General features: G+C 40.2%; 3 protein-coding genes and 1 long non-coding RNA gene across 9 annotated transcripts; 1 reads left to right on the forward strand and 3 right to left on the reverse strand.

Annotated features, from left to right (window-relative positions):
* Window positions 1–131: 131 nt before the first annotated feature.
* LOC109856958 lies at window positions 132–745 on the reverse strand. The gene is made up of 2 exons (XR_002250444.1): window positions 659–745; window positions 132–213 (listed from the first exon to the last, which is right to left on the reverse strand). It is a non-coding gene; the product is annotated as an uncharacterized LOC109856958 (long non-coding RNA).
* A 509-nt stretch (window positions 746–1,254) lies between these two features.
* LOC109856956 (peroxisome assembly factor 2-like) lies at window positions 1,255–7,199 on the forward strand. Of its 3 annotated transcripts, none has more exons than XM_020432749.1 (7): window positions 1,255–1,342; window positions 2,619–3,182; window positions 3,352–3,837; window positions 3,956–4,182; window positions 4,280–4,694; window positions 4,792–5,091; window positions 5,220–7,199. In XM_020432749.1, exons 2-7 carry the CDS (start codon window positions 2,726–2,728, stop codon window positions 5,816–5,818), a joined length of 2,484 nt encoding a protein of 827 aa, XP_020288338.1. In that variant the 5' UTR covers window positions 1,255–1,342; window positions 2,619–2,725; the 3' UTR covers window positions 5,819–7,199. The 3 variants fall into 3 exon arrangements, with proteins under 3 accessions (XP_020288338.1, XP_020288340.1, XP_020288339.1); XM_020432750.1 differs by lacking the exon at window positions 1,255–1,342 and adding an exon at window positions 1,962–1,991; XM_020432751.1 differs by lacking the exon at window positions 3,352–3,837.
* A 1,839-nt stretch (window positions 7,200–9,038) lies between these two features.
* LOC109856981 (branchpoint-bridging protein-like) lies at window positions 9,039–11,524 on the reverse strand. Of its 4 annotated transcripts, XM_020432782.1 has the most exons (5): window positions 10,894–10,927; window positions 10,744–10,784; window positions 10,271–10,535; window positions 9,584–10,207; window positions 9,039–9,485 (listed from the first exon to the last, which is right to left on the reverse strand). In XM_020432782.1, the coding sequence occupies exons 3-4, from the start codon at window positions 10,527–10,529 to the stop codon at window positions 9,588–9,590; spliced, it is 879 nt and encodes a 292-aa protein (XP_020288371.1). In that variant the 5' UTR covers window positions 10,530–10,535; window positions 10,744–10,784; window positions 10,894–10,927; the 3' UTR covers window positions 9,039–9,485; window positions 9,584–9,587. The 4 variants fall into 4 exon arrangements, with proteins under 4 accessions (XP_020288371.1, XP_020288369.1, XP_020288368.1 ...); XM_020432780.1 differs by lacking the exon at window positions 10,744–10,784 and having other exon boundaries at window positions 9,584–10,189; window positions 10,894–11,524; XM_020432779.1 differs by lacking the exon at window positions 10,744–10,784 and having other exon boundaries at window positions 10,894–11,524.
* A 103-nt stretch (window positions 11,525–11,627) lies between these two features.
* LOC109856982 (branchpoint-bridging protein-like) lies at window positions 11,628–13,925 on the reverse strand. Its single transcript, XM_020432783.1, has 4 exons — window positions 13,607–13,925; window positions 12,934–13,118; window positions 12,311–12,575; window positions 11,628–12,247 (listed from the first exon to the last, which is right to left on the reverse strand). Exons 2-4 carry the CDS (start codon window positions 12,967–12,969, stop codon window positions 11,628–11,630), a joined length of 921 nt encoding a protein of 306 aa, XP_020288372.1. The 5' UTR covers window positions 12,970–13,118; window positions 13,607–13,925.
* Between the last annotated feature and the right edge of the window lie 604 nt (window positions 13,926–14,529).

Genomic DNA, 14,529 nt, shown 5'->3' on the forward strand with positions numbered 1-14,529 from the left:
GTAACTGCTGCGCATCCACGTCCTCCTGGGCCCTCAACGCGGTTCCCAATTGTGCGGCATTACGTCCGTATCTCAACGGCTGAATATTCTCTTTGAATCTGGTTATTACAGTAGCTTGAACAATTTTTTTCTTTTTTTTTTTTTTTTTTTTTTTTTTTTTTTTTTTTCGAATCTTTGTTGTTTATCTCTCGGAGACTTCCTTCTCAACATACACTAACAAAACAACAAAAAGTTCGACAATTAACGCGAGCAGTACTAAAAAATCAGCATCCCAGTCGAGTATACGATTATAGACGTATAAAAATGTAAACATTCTTTAGTTTCAAAAACTGTCAATAGAACACACACGCACACACACGCATACGCGCGCACGCACGCACACACGCGAGAAAAATACGTGCGACAGAAGAAGTGTGACAGAAAAACGCGACGAATCTTTTATTCTCTGACGAAATAATCCAGGTATCGTACTGGCGACACCGATTTCGAATTCGCAAATTGATGCGGCGGCTCGATATTCGTCGACATCGATGAGCGATGTGGACGTTGACGTCGCGAAAAAAAAAAAACAATATACAACAACGGAAAACGTGGAGACGAGTCTTGCTCGCGGCGTCTCTGGAATATATTCAAATTCCCATCAGGATGATATGCACACCTTCTAGCTTACCCCAGCTTCTTCGCATAATAACACACAGGTCCTCGCAGAGTTTGGAGAGAAGTTGGACCTTTAAATTTGCGGAGAGCGTGTCTACTTGAGATCCTTGAATTGTGTGATACGGACGAGACGCTGATACACCGCGAACAGAGGGAGAGAGAGAGAGAGAGAAAGAGAGAGAGACAGACCGAGAGAGAGATTAGGTTAGATCCGCGCTCCAACGGCTTTCGGGGAGGTTCACTCAACGATTTAAAAACTTTAACCGTCTCTTCCCATTCATGTAACGAACAACTTTAAGGACGTCGCGTCGCGTCGTCTCACGCCGGCTAGCAGCAACAAAATCTCGATCTGTGTGAATCGAGTTTTTTTCGGCGTCGTCGTCGTCGTCGTCGTCGCCGTCGTTGGTCGTGCGAGCAGCAGCAGCAGCAGCGCGAAGTCAGCTGCAGTTGAACGCGGACATCAACGACGCGCCGTTTAACGCAGCACCGCTGGCTGGCCGCAGGCGATTTTCACGCGCAGGAGATTTCACTGGTTGAGATTTTTACCGATAGCACAGCTGTTCGTATCCTCGCACGTTCCTTCTAAAGACGAATTCGGAGACGCGGGGATAATATATATATCCCTTCCGCGAGCGCTACTGTTCCTATAGTAACACGGGTAGATTATAGAGACCAACGAAATTGGGTACGTCAGTGACTCTCAATCGATGGGAATAAAAACCAATGCGATTTCACTCACCGCGTTCGCATTTTCATGCCACAAGCGAGGCGATAAAACTCACTTTAATGTTACGTATGTGTGCATATGTATAATATATATACATATATATATTCGTACACAATAAAACACTACAATAAAGATTGTGTCGTACGCAGGGTTGAAGGATTCGATTTGATGTTTTACCTTTTTAACGCGAATTTCGATTTTTCTCCGATCTCCGAGCTTTCTCTTTCTTTCCAACCGCAACTTCAATCAACCACAACCGCCTCGCGATCAAACGTAACCTCTAAAACTTCGTTTCGATCGTTACGTATATATATATATATGTATATTTTATGTATGTGCCATATATATAATAAAGTATACGTACAGCAATTCTTCTCTCGAGAGGGATCGCAGAGCAAATGCGTGTGTGTGTGTGTGTATCGAAACAACGCACTTTTGTAACACAGTTGTCATCTTTTGAATGTAAAAAAACAAAAAAAAAAAAAGAATAACAAACTCTTTAAATAATATTGAGCATAATTGGAGAAAATCGACAAAAAAAAAAAAATGAAAAAAGTAAAATCTGAAAAAAAGTTCAGTAGAGCAATTTTCGAGAAAATCATTAACTGTAAGTGGCAATTAATTCGCGAAATTACAATTCTCATTGGTCTTTATTTATTCAATATTGAAACAAATTTCCCGGTAAAAAATTTTTCATGTAAAAATATGTATGGACATATTCGGTATATAAATTTGCATAATTAGATATAATAAGTTTAATTTGTGTAGTATGTAGTATATATGATTATATATACTACATTATATATACAGTATATATGATTATATATACTACATTATATATACAGTATATATGATTATATATACTACTTATATATATACTATGATTATATATACTACAAGTATATATGATTATATATCAAAAAATTTTTAAAAATATAGTAAAAATATAGTTTTATATGATTTTTTTGTATCTAACATGATACTAATAGAGTTATTTTGTAATTTGATATGGAATATCTCTGAAGCCATTCTCTTAAAAAAAGAAATTCTCCGTGTATAAAATTGTATGGACATATTCGGCGTATAAATTTGCATAATTAGATATAATTATTTTAATTTTGGGTATAAGTATATATGAAAAATTTTTTACCGGGTTAAATTGTGTCACACGATTGCGTACAATACGTGCAGAAATATGAATAATTTAACTTTCAGCAATTGGGTTTTTTTTCAGATCTCTGAGATTCACTTTTACGGAGAGCAATTCCAAGTGGTCCAAAGTGTGAAATCCAGCTTTTGCGTGAGAACTTTTGCATAAACAATTGCATTGATCTTTGCACTATGCGCGAGACACGTCAGAAACTACTTTCCACGTTGTTAATTTATAAAGAAATTCTAAGAGGAATAAGCGGCACTTTGATGCGACAAAATCGACATTTTGTGATGAGCTACGTTTTCATGGATTATCTTTGTCGCAAGTTGCAAAAATTGTCTAAACAAAATCTGCGCTGGATCGTACTGCCGGACGTAACTCTGAAGCGTTTAATGAACGACGTGAAAGAGACGCAGATTCGATACGTCGATTGCGATTCTTGCGCGCTGGCAAATGTGCAATTTGTGGAACAATCGTCGAGCGGTTGGTTTCACATATGTTCGACGTTTTCGACGAGGAAATACAAATTAACAATTGCATCCTCACCCGACGTCAAAGAAGACACCGTTCTAATTTCCGAAACAATGCGACGCAATTTGCAAACTGCTCTTCGTTGCGAGCAATTGGACGAATCGTGCTTTTTACGTAAGTAATAAACAACAGAACGCTTGTCGAATTTTTAATTTAAATTTTTGCATTGAATTATTGTTTTTTTATTAATTATATTTTTTTTCGCGTTATATCTTCGAATTTTGTAAGAGGAATAATAAACCATCGAGTAATCAATAATTCAGTTCTTTAAAAATTCTTTTAGTGCCATCGACGGACGACGACGCGGTCGAGTTTGCGATTGAGGCGAGAATATCCTCAATCGCCAGTCCGTGCGATTGCGCGACCGAGGTGGTGGACGCCGCGTTAGAAAATTACTTCTCGTATCCTCGATATTTGCATGTGAATGATATAATTAAGATCGACGCGAAGGAATACGCTCGGGATCGATTTTATTCGTCCGCTTCTTTCGCGATTCCTGTGTTACATTTTCTCGTCAAATCGTTGAAACTTTATCGCGACGGGCAGCTCGACAGCGTAAACAGTTGTTACATCGTGCGCGGGGAATCGACGCTTATTCAAGAAGCGCGGGTTCACAGCTACATCCCCCGAAGACACGTTTGTTCGAACGACGACGTTTTTTCGCGAGAAGAAACCCAAAGAACGTTGAAGACCGACGCCGGATATCCGTCAGCTCTGACGGAATCTCTGGAGCGCTTAGAATCTTGCGTCGTGCCTTTTCTAAACGAAGGTGAACGATAAAACTCTCGCGCAAATCTCTCGATAACAATAAAATATTGTGACGTCATTTGAATGTACTTTTTAATTTCTTTTTTTTTTTTTTTGTTTATTACATATCTGTGTTGCAGACATCCAGTTGCAGGTGAGGCCGATCTTTCTTGTGAAGGGATCGCGTGGTTGCGGCAAGGACGAATTGGTTCGAGTCGCGTCGGAAAGATTGGGACTGAATATGTACGACGTCGACCTCGCAAAAGTTCAGACTCTAACGTCAGCGCAGACCGAAGCGAAGCTCAGAACAGTATTGCAGAACGCACAGCGATACGTGCCCTGTATATTGTATTTAAATAACATTCAAGTGCGTGATCCCATAAATGGATACGTTGCGCGCGTTGAATCAATTTATTATTTAGTTAGTACACAAATCGATTTGACAAGAGAAATATATCTCGCAGGTGTTCGGTAAGACCGCTGAGGGTCAGAAAGACGAGAGAGTTATTTCCGCATTCACAACGGAGATCGCCGCGCTTTACGAAAAACGTCGGAAATTTCCTCTGATCGTTGTAGCCGCGTCAGACGAGTCCGACTTGCCGGCGGAATTGCATCGGATATTCATCGAAACTGTTCACGTGAAACACTTGAATCAGAACGAACGGGCGGAACTGATGTCTTGGTTCTTGTCCGACAGAAATCTAACGACAACCGCGGATCTGTCGAAAGTGGCCGGTCTCTGTTCGGATTTCAGATTCGCGGATCTGTTGGCGTTGTCGTTGCACGCGATTAAATCCCGATGCAAAACCATGACGTGGCACGATTCTGACGATTCTTGCAAGTTTGTCTTGACGCAAGAAGATTTCGATCGAGCATACGGTAACAGCATATGGGCGTTTTGTCGTTCGTTCAGTTCAGAGCTCATTCGCTCATTTTTTGTTGCGCGCGACGAAATAAAACAAAATTATATTTGTAGATTACATGCAGTCGATACAATCCGACAGCGAGGGAGCTCCACGCGTGCCGGAGGTTCGTTGGGAAGACGTGGGCGGTTTGACGGAACTTAAACACGAGATAACTCGTAGAATCCAACTGCCGTTGCTGAACGCCTTCGGATTTGGAAAATCTGGATTGCTGTTGTACGGTCCGCCTGGCACGGGAAAGACTCTTCTTGCTAAAGCAGTTGCGACGGAGTATCAATTGCACTTTTTGTCGATTAAAGGTCCGGAAGTTCTAAATATGTACGTCGGTCAGAGCGAGAAGAACGTGAGACAAAGTACGTTTTTTTGTAAATTCTCTCTCTGCGGGGGGAAAAAAATACAAAGAAACCTGTAGAAACCAAACGATTTTTTATTCGCTCATCAAATGATACAAATCAACAGGAAATTTATTGTTTGTTCGCAGTTTTCGAGCGTGCGCGCGCCGCGGCTCCCTGTATCATCTTCTTCGACGAACTGGACTCACTGGCGCCCAATCGAGGCAAGAGCGGTGACAGCGGCGGCGTAATGGATCGCGTGGTCTCTCAATTGCTCACCGAGATGGACGGCCTCGAGGATTCCGGCAACGTGTTCATCATAGGAGCGACGAACAGAATCGATCTGATAGATCCCGCGCTGCTGCGTCCCGGCAGATTCGACAAGATGCTATACGTCGGCATCCACTCCGACCGCGCGTCTAAGCTCAACGTTCTCAAAGCGCAAACGCGCAAATTCACGTTACAAGACAATCAGGTGCTGGAACAGGTTGTGGATCAATTGCCCGACAACGTAACCGGCGCGGACTTGTATTCGGTCTCTTCAAACGCGTGGCTCAACGCTGTGCGCGAAGCGTTAACCAAACGCCAAGAAGCCACAAGGGACAATATTTCATTCGAAGAAGATAGTTCGGTTAAGGACAGCGTTGTTGTGGGGTTGCAGCATTTTGCGGACGCTATTCGCGACCTGGTACCTTCGGTCAGTGACGAAGAGATAGGAAGGTATGCTTTTAACAGGAAGAAGCTGTAAAGGTGTCTCAATCGAGAGTGTCTTTTCAGTCATCACTGTTCAAAGCTTGCGCGGATATACGTTCAGGTATAAGTGTTTTTGGTACAACTTGAAATATAGCTCACGATGTATTATAAACGACATATTATTTTATTTTATTTTGAGAAGTATGTAAAACAATTTGTACAGTGAATAAAATGAAGAATCTACGCTCTCTTTACAGATTATCTTCGATTTACATTACTCCGCATTATTGCGCCGAACGGTCATTCATTTTTAAACACTGGCGCATGGGGAAAACGCGAAACTACTATCGCAAAACTATCGAACCTGTCTCTCTCTCTCTCTCTCTCTCTTCCCCCCCGGAATACCCAGGATGCTTCGAACGCTTTTCATTGTGCGCGCTCTACATATATTATATTTTATGTATATATATATATATATATAGTATGCATAATGACCAGAATATACAATGTAGAAAAATAGGACAGCTAGATTCACTGCGAACGCATTCGTACGGATGTAGATCGGTAGATTCGAAGATAAAAGCTGAAAATTCCGCGTTTAAGTGCACAAATACGACGCGCAACGTCGCACAACAAACTACGGTGTGGTTGGTTCGAAATCGTAGACGTAGATTACAAGGATTTTAAATTTTTTTGAGCTAAATGACGAGGGATTTTTCGTTCATTCAAATTTGCGGACTGGATTCGCTTCTCGCAACAACGCGAGATACTTTTTGATAACACAAAGAAAATAATCAAGAGAGAATCGTATTTAAATATTTGATTTATACAGTGTGTGTGTGTAAGTTGTGTGATTCGCCTTGTGTGCGTGTGCAAGACGCGTTGAAAAGATTAATTAAAACACACCTAAAACGAATGACACCGAATAACATTTTTTTGTTTTTTTTTTTTTTGTTCGTACGTCGGACATTTAACATCGTATACCTTTGGTATAATCGCGAGGTAGTAAGTAACTGTTCGTGTCGGTGCAATCGTCGCAAACAATGTTGCGCGTTGCATCATCGTCTCATTCCAAAATTCGATCCTATCTCTCTCGCAAATCGGCACGCGCGAACGAAACCGATTCGACCGCTCTGTCGCTCATATTGTCTGTCCGTATTCCTTTTCGTTCGAATTTGCCCTGTGCCTTACGAGATAAAACTGTAACATTTTTTTTTATTGTGTTATGTTTGAGCATCTACTATCAAGGTACGAATTAAAGCGATACGCTTATTAGAGTGTATGTCGACGTTATTATTATTTTTGAGGATTCAGCAGGAATCGTACAACATACTCTTTTTTTTTTCTCTTATCTTTTATCAGATACAATTTCTTTATCATCGAATGAACACTACCGTGTGTGCGCGACACACACGGTTCGTTTTTTTTTTTTTTTTTTTTTTTTTTTTCGATCTTCAAGTGCTATTCTTGCTTATATACGAGGCGGTGCACACTCATCGAACATTTCGTCGCTGTGTAAAAATCTCTTTCCGTTCGAATCGCGTACACGAACGCTTCTTCTNTGTCGACGTTATTATTATTTTTGAGGATTCAGCAGGAATCGTACAACATACTCTTTTTTTTTTCTCTTATCTTTTATCAGATACAATTTCTTTATTATCGAATTAACATTACAGAGTGTGTGCGACACACACGGTTCGTTTTTTTTTTTTTTTTTTTTTTTTTTCGGGTTCTTCAATTGCAATACTTGCTTATATACGAGGCGGTGCACACTCATCGAACATTTCGTCGCTGTGTAAAAATCTCTTTCCGTTCGAATCGCGTACACGAACGCTTCTTCTATTATTCTCTGAAACTGACACACGCGTGCGTTTGATAAAATCGTCGTGAACTTTTGATATTCGGCATGTCGTTTTGTTTTTGTTTTGTTTTTTTTTTGTTTTGGTTTTTGTTATATGCGCATTTTTCTACTCTCTTCTACTCTTGAGTGTGCGATGAGAAGCTACGTTTTTTTTTCGCGCGCGGAAAACACAAGTATCACATTCGATGACAGATAAACGCTAATTTGTAAATGCCCGCTCGCCACATGTACGTACATATACACGTGCGCAAAGAAAAACGGAACGAAAAAAAAAAAAAAAAAAAATAGCGTGTAGATTCAGATCTAAGAAGGTCCCAAATCGAACGTTTTGCATGCGTGCTCTAAAGGCTATCGTGCCGCGACATAGTTATCTCAACTAGAGTCCCAGAAATCACGAGTGCAATGTTTCTCTCGCATCATCTGATTCTCCGTTATTTTAGTTTTATTTTTTGTTTTTTTTTATATATATCTTTTTTTCTTTGTTTTGCGGAAACATCTCGCGTGTACGTAATCACGCAATACTTTTTGTTTATTTTTTAACTGTGAAGAGAGAACATTATTTTGTAATATACATTAAATAGCGATACCATATATTATCGTACATGTAACTATTCTAATTTGATAGGAGAGAAAAATAGGTGTATATATATATAGATTTAGAGAATTACAAAATTAGATGCCGGAAATTTCTCATCTAACGTACTTTCCGTGATGTCTCGATACTATCGCGCGTTTACGTACTCACACGAGAGAGGAGCGAGTCGATGACCTCTCCGATAGAAATACATATGTTAAACGGAAGTTATTAGTAACTTACGTTCGGGAAAAAACTGTTTTTTTTTTTTTTTGCCTTCGTACGACGTGTGTAAATTTCTAAAACGCGATTGTAGAACAACGCGACACTATAGATTCGCGCGTTTGTTGCGTGAGATACGCGCTGTTTATACGATACAAAATCTAGAAGAAAAAAAAAAAAAAAGAAAACGAGCGACCGAGGATTTTCTCTTCCTGATGCACGTACATGCGAGTTTTCCTTGCAAAATTGGTCCCAACTGATGCGTTTGCAGAAGATCACGTGGAAGTCTCGAAGCTCCGCTGCGGACGAATCGGTTAGGGCCAATGCACAATTTTTTTTCATCATCTGTACAATTTTTAAGAGACGCCGTTTTATCAAGTGTATCGGATTTAAACGTACAATCGTCATCTTAAGTATATATTGAGGAACAAAATAGTCACCTATGCCAGTGGAGAGGTACTAAAAAGGAAAGTATAAGACACACTACTCTTCACTAGATTTGGCTCATGAAGAAATATTTCGGCAAATTGCCTTTGATCAATCACTTTACATGTATATATATATATATCTGTCACTCTTATGTCAATTACAGTCTTAACGCACGCTCTCTATCTTTCTTTCTTTTTTTTTTTTTTCAAGGAACGAGAGGACGAGCTTCGTCAAAAATTCACTCAGAAATTATATATTATATTAATATATATATATATATATTTTTTTTTTACGTAGCGAAGAGAAAAGTTCGTGTACGATAAAAATGATCTCTGACTTGAACGTTCTCCGGAGCAATTCGCGCAATTCTTCCAATTATTCTTCTGTGTGATGATTCTTTCAGCGCTTTCTCACCGTCCGCAATCCGTTTGTTTCCTCCACTTTGTGTGATGATTTGTCGTTGGTTAGTGTTTTAAAACATATGACAAAGCATCGCCAAGTCTCCCGGTACGCGTGACGACACGGAACGACTCACTCGTTGAGAACGCGCGATGTATCAGAGGTGGGACTTGCGCGTTCCCTGTCAGAAGTACCGTCTAGCAGGTAAGCCCGGTCATGAGACCTCGGTGTTCGGCTCTGCGATTAAATTATATTACACATATATTATAAAAAAAAAAAAAAAACACACAAATATATTTATCATTGACATATTTTTAAACACTTTATCTGTGTACCTGGTCAGGAGGATTTCGGGGCGAATTCGTGCAATATGTCGCATGCCATCTCGAGATCGTTTCTGGTGATACCGAGCGCCTTGATCACGTTGTCCTGGGTGAAACCGAGCGCCGTCAGTTTTGTTATATGCTCGACGTTAATGTTTTCGTACGCCGCCGACTCTGACGATTTGGTGATTGCGCCACCACCTCCGGGATCGTCCCTCGCCTTCATCAGTGCTGTAAAGCGAGCTCTGTTCGCCTCCAAGTTGATATTCTTAACAACGTGCTGACCTGTGCCGCAGATCACAATCGTGTTTTCGTAATGATGATCTTGACGAGCGTCTTTCAAAGTCTTCGGCGGTCGCGGCGCTGACAAAGGTGGCGGCACAGGTGGCACATTGTTGCTCGTCTCGCCGGTCGTCTGACTCGTCATCGAGCTCGTCGCTATGGCACGATACGTCTTTTCCGGCAACGTCGGCGGTGGCTGCGGTTGTCGCTGCGGAGTGCTCGCGTGATTCCCGTGAGGCCGACGTACGTGAGAAGACCTCACTATTGCCGTCGACGGCGCGGGCGGTATCGGTGGAACTGGCGACGTCGCGCGATGTAGCATGTCGTATCTCGCTTCTATATTAATTGTAATTACTGTAAAAGTTTTATCTTCTTATCTTCGTATAATTACAAGATAAACATTTTCAGAAGCTATACCTTTACTACTTTGTAGATTGTTGTCGGCATAATTAAATATGACCGCTGGTGGCGGCGGAGCGTTTTCCTTCGGCACCGTCAAGTGACGTCCGTTTCTGAGATGATTGTTCGGCGTTGGAGACGGCGAGGGTCTTCTCGGTGGTAACGGCGGACTCGGAACGATCCTCCGCGGTATCACTGGCGAATTCGTGGGACTAGAATCATCTTCCTCATCGGAATCGTCGCATATAAACCCGCAATTACCATTGCACTCTTCCATTATGTCCTAAAACATCAGAAATAGACGAAAGAAGAGTTAATTCTGGCTTACGTCACATAAGAGAAAGATGCTTTAGAAACATTTGAAATCTGAGACAAAAATATTTGAATTTTACTTGCATAAATATATATTGGAATGCTCTTAAAAAATGTTTATATTTTGCTATGATGAAAAAATATTATATATCTGGTATAATCGTAGTTTAAATAGTTACCTTTTCAGCAATAGACTAAGTATTCTCATTTAGAACGATGACTTTTTTTTTTTTCATGTAAAAAAAAATATATGAAAGGATATAAAAGCATGTGACACACACAATCCACAATCAAAATGAAGTTTCTGTAAGAGAAATGACCAACAATACCGTCTGCTTCGCTTCGAACCACGGGATGATACGCATTATTATTCTCCGCAATGTGATTTCCTGGTTAAATCTTCCTCAAGAGGTCTTCGAAGCAAATAAAGCGATGAATCATCTGCTTTGAAGCTGTAGCGATCGTCTATGTATACTGTGTGCAAATGTCAGCGTTTGAATCGCCTGTCCTTGATCTTTTACAAAAAAAAAAAAAACAACTGTTTATTTACGACAGGAAGACAAGTGTCTACGGACCTAATATGAGAAATCTTTTGGTGTTGTCGCGAGAGTCAACGCGATAAAAAGAAAGAACAAAAAAAAAAAAAAAAAAAAAATCGACACGCGTGTGTAGTAAAAGAAAGAAAAAAAAAACTTGATTAGACCAACCTCAATCGCAGAAGAGTCATTTCGGTGCAACAGTGAGTGAGAAAAAAAAAAAATCATAAAATCGCTGTCAAAAGGGAGCTGTTGGACAAACACGTTCGACTGTGTTTCTGTTTTATTACAAACGAAGCGGAAACGTCGAAATCGTGCCGTTGATCTTCTTATGTGTGCACATCTGATTCGTCGTCAACCAAATGCGAGTATAATCGTCGCGATTGATTCGAGCGTAATTACAAAAGCGTAAAAGCGTAACGGTAAATGCATTTTTTTTTTTTTTTTTTTTTTTTTNAAAAAAAAAAAAAAACACACAAATATATTTATCATTGACATATTTTTAAACACTTTATCTGTGTACCTGGTCAGGAGGATTTCGGGGCGAATTCGTGCAATATGTCGCATGCCATCTCGAGATCGTTTCTGGTGATACCGAGCGCCTTGATCACGTTGTCCTGGGTGAAACCGAGCGCCGTCAGTTTTGTTATATGCTCGACGTTAATGTTTTCGTACGCCGCCGACTCTGACGATTTGGTGATTGCGCCACCACCTCCGGGATCGTCCCTCGCCTTCATCAGTGCTGTAAAGCGAGCTCTGTTCGCCTCCAAGTTGATATTCTTAACAACGTGCTGACCTGTGCCGCAGATCACAATCGTGTTTTCGTAATGATGATCTTGACGAGCGTCTTTCAAAGTCTTCGGCGGTCGCGGCGCTGACAAAGGTGGCGGCACAGGTGGCACATTGTTGCTCGTCTCGCCGGTCGTCTGACTCGTCATCGAGCTCGTCGCTATGGCACGATACGTCTTTTCCGGCAACGTCGGCGGTGGCTGCGGTTGTCGCTGCGGAGTGCTCGCGTGATTCCCGTGAGGCCGACGTACGTGAGAAGACCTCACTATTGCCGTCGACGGCGCGGGCGGTATCGGTGGAACTGGCGACGTCGCGCGATGTAGCATGTCGTATCTCGCTTCTATATTAATTGTAATTACTGTAAAAGTTTTATCTTCTTATCTTCGTATAATTACAAGATAAACATTTTCAGAAGCTATACCTTTACTACTTTGTAGATTGTTGTCGGCATAATTAAATATGACCGCTGGTGGCGGCGGAGCGTTTTCCTTCGGCACCGTCAAGTGACGTCCGTTTCTGAGATGATTGTTCGGCGTTGGAGACGGCGAGGGTCTTCTCGGTGGTAACGGCGGACTCGGAACGATCCTCCGCGGTATCACTGGCGAATTCGTGGGACTAGAATCATCTTCCTCATCGGAATCGTCGCATATAAACCCGCAATTACCATTGCACTCTTCCATTATGTCCTAAAACATCAGAAATAGACGAAAGAAGAGTTAATTCTGGCTTACGTCACATAAGAGAAAGATGCTTTAGAAACATTTGAAATCTGAGACAAAAATATTTGAATTTTACTTGCATAAATATATATTGGAATGCTCTTAAAAAATGTTTATATTTTGCTATGATGAAAAAATATTATATATCTGGTATAATCGTAGTTTAAATAGTTACCTTTTCAGCAATAGACTAAGTATTCTCATTTAGAACGATGACTTTTTTTTTTTTCATGTAAAAAAAAATATATGAAAGGATATAAAAGCATGTGACACACACAATCCACAATCAAAATGAAGTTTCTGTAAGAGAAATGACCAACAATACCGTCTGCTTCGCTTCGAACCACGGGATGATACGCATTATTATTCTCCGCAATGTGATTTCCTGGTTAAATCTTCCTCAAGAGGTCTTCGAAGCAAATAAAGCGATGAATCATCTGCTTTGAAGCTGTAGCGATCGTCTATGTATACTGTGTGCAAATGTCAGCGTTTGAATCGCCTGTCCTTGATCTTTTANAAAAAAAAAAAAAACAACTGTTTATTTACGACAGGAAGACAAGTGTCTACGGACCTAATATGAGAAATCTTTTGGTGTTGTCGCGAGAGTCAACGCGATAAAAAGAAAGAACAAAAAAAAAAAAAAAAAAAATCGACACGCGTGTGTAGTAAAAGAAAGAAAAAAAAAACTTGATTAGACCAACCTCAATCGCAGAAGAGTCATTTCGGTGCAACAGTGAGTGAGAAAAAAAAAAAATCATAAAATCGCTGTCAAAAGGGAGCTGTTGGACAAACACGTTCGACTGTGTTTCTGTTTTATTACAAACGAAGCGGAAACGTCGAAATCGTGCCGTTGATCTTCTTATGTGTGCACATCTGATTCGTCGTCAACCAAATGCGAGTATAATCGTCGCGATTGATTCGAGCGTAATTACAAAAGCGTAAAAGCGTAACGGTAAATGCATTTTTTTTTTTTTTTTTTTTTTTTTATTGTCACTTACCTGCGACGTTGGTCACACATGCGACTCCCTCCATCGAACGTGTGTACATATATAAATAAATTTTTACCGAATTAGTTTGGATCATGCAGCAGATAGAGCAATATGACCCCAGGGTGGACAACGTTATGAAACAAAAAGTAAAAAATGATCACATGCGAATGATATAACAAGATAACATTTTCTCGCTCTCTTGTTTCTTTTGAAACAAGTTTCCCTGTTGCTGGAAAAAAAAAAAAAAATAACGATATAGAGAGACAGACAAAAAAGTAGCGCATAATTAAAAACTAGAATCCAGCAAAAGGGGGACGGTTTTTTTTGTTTTGCGTTTTACGCATAAATATACATATATATAAAAAAAAGTAACTCTCTCGAAGTGTAATGACAATACAATTTTATTAAAAAAAAAAAAAAGTATTATTTCCTCTCTGACGTCTCTCTAATATTTTACAATGAATAAGTAATACTCGCTACCTCAATCGCACGCTAAAGTTACGAAAAAGTATAAGTCCGGTCTAACGCGCGCGACGCACACGCTTTTCTCTCGTTGTTTTAATCCAATCGCTAATAGCTACGCGTAATAGAAACGCATTCGATGTGAATTGCCGATAAAGCTTAATAACAAAGACTAAAATCGACGATCCGCCAATAAAATTGTGCTAAGAGAATCGATCGTTGCTCATACCGCCTGAATTAAAGTTGCATGCATTATGCGTACAAACTTTACAAGGTGTATATATTTACGTGTACGTGTACGTGTGTGTGTGTGTATGTGTATGTGTCTTGCATCAAAAACGTACGTACAATACCATATGCATTAGACACTCGGTGCGACGACTAATGTCAAAAACCTTTTTTTCTTCACAAAAATACAGAGAGTAATACAGAATAAATAATAAATTAATACTTTAAAAGAGAAAAAGTGA

Source organism: Pseudomyrmex gracilis, unplaced genomic scaffold (assembly GCF_002006095.1).
Source record: "Pseudomyrmex gracilis isolate BER0280 unplaced genomic scaffold, ASM200609v1 scaffold_138, whole genome shotgun sequence".
Taxonomy (NCBI): Eukaryota; Metazoa; Arthropoda; class Insecta; order Hymenoptera; family Formicidae; genus Pseudomyrmex; species Pseudomyrmex gracilis.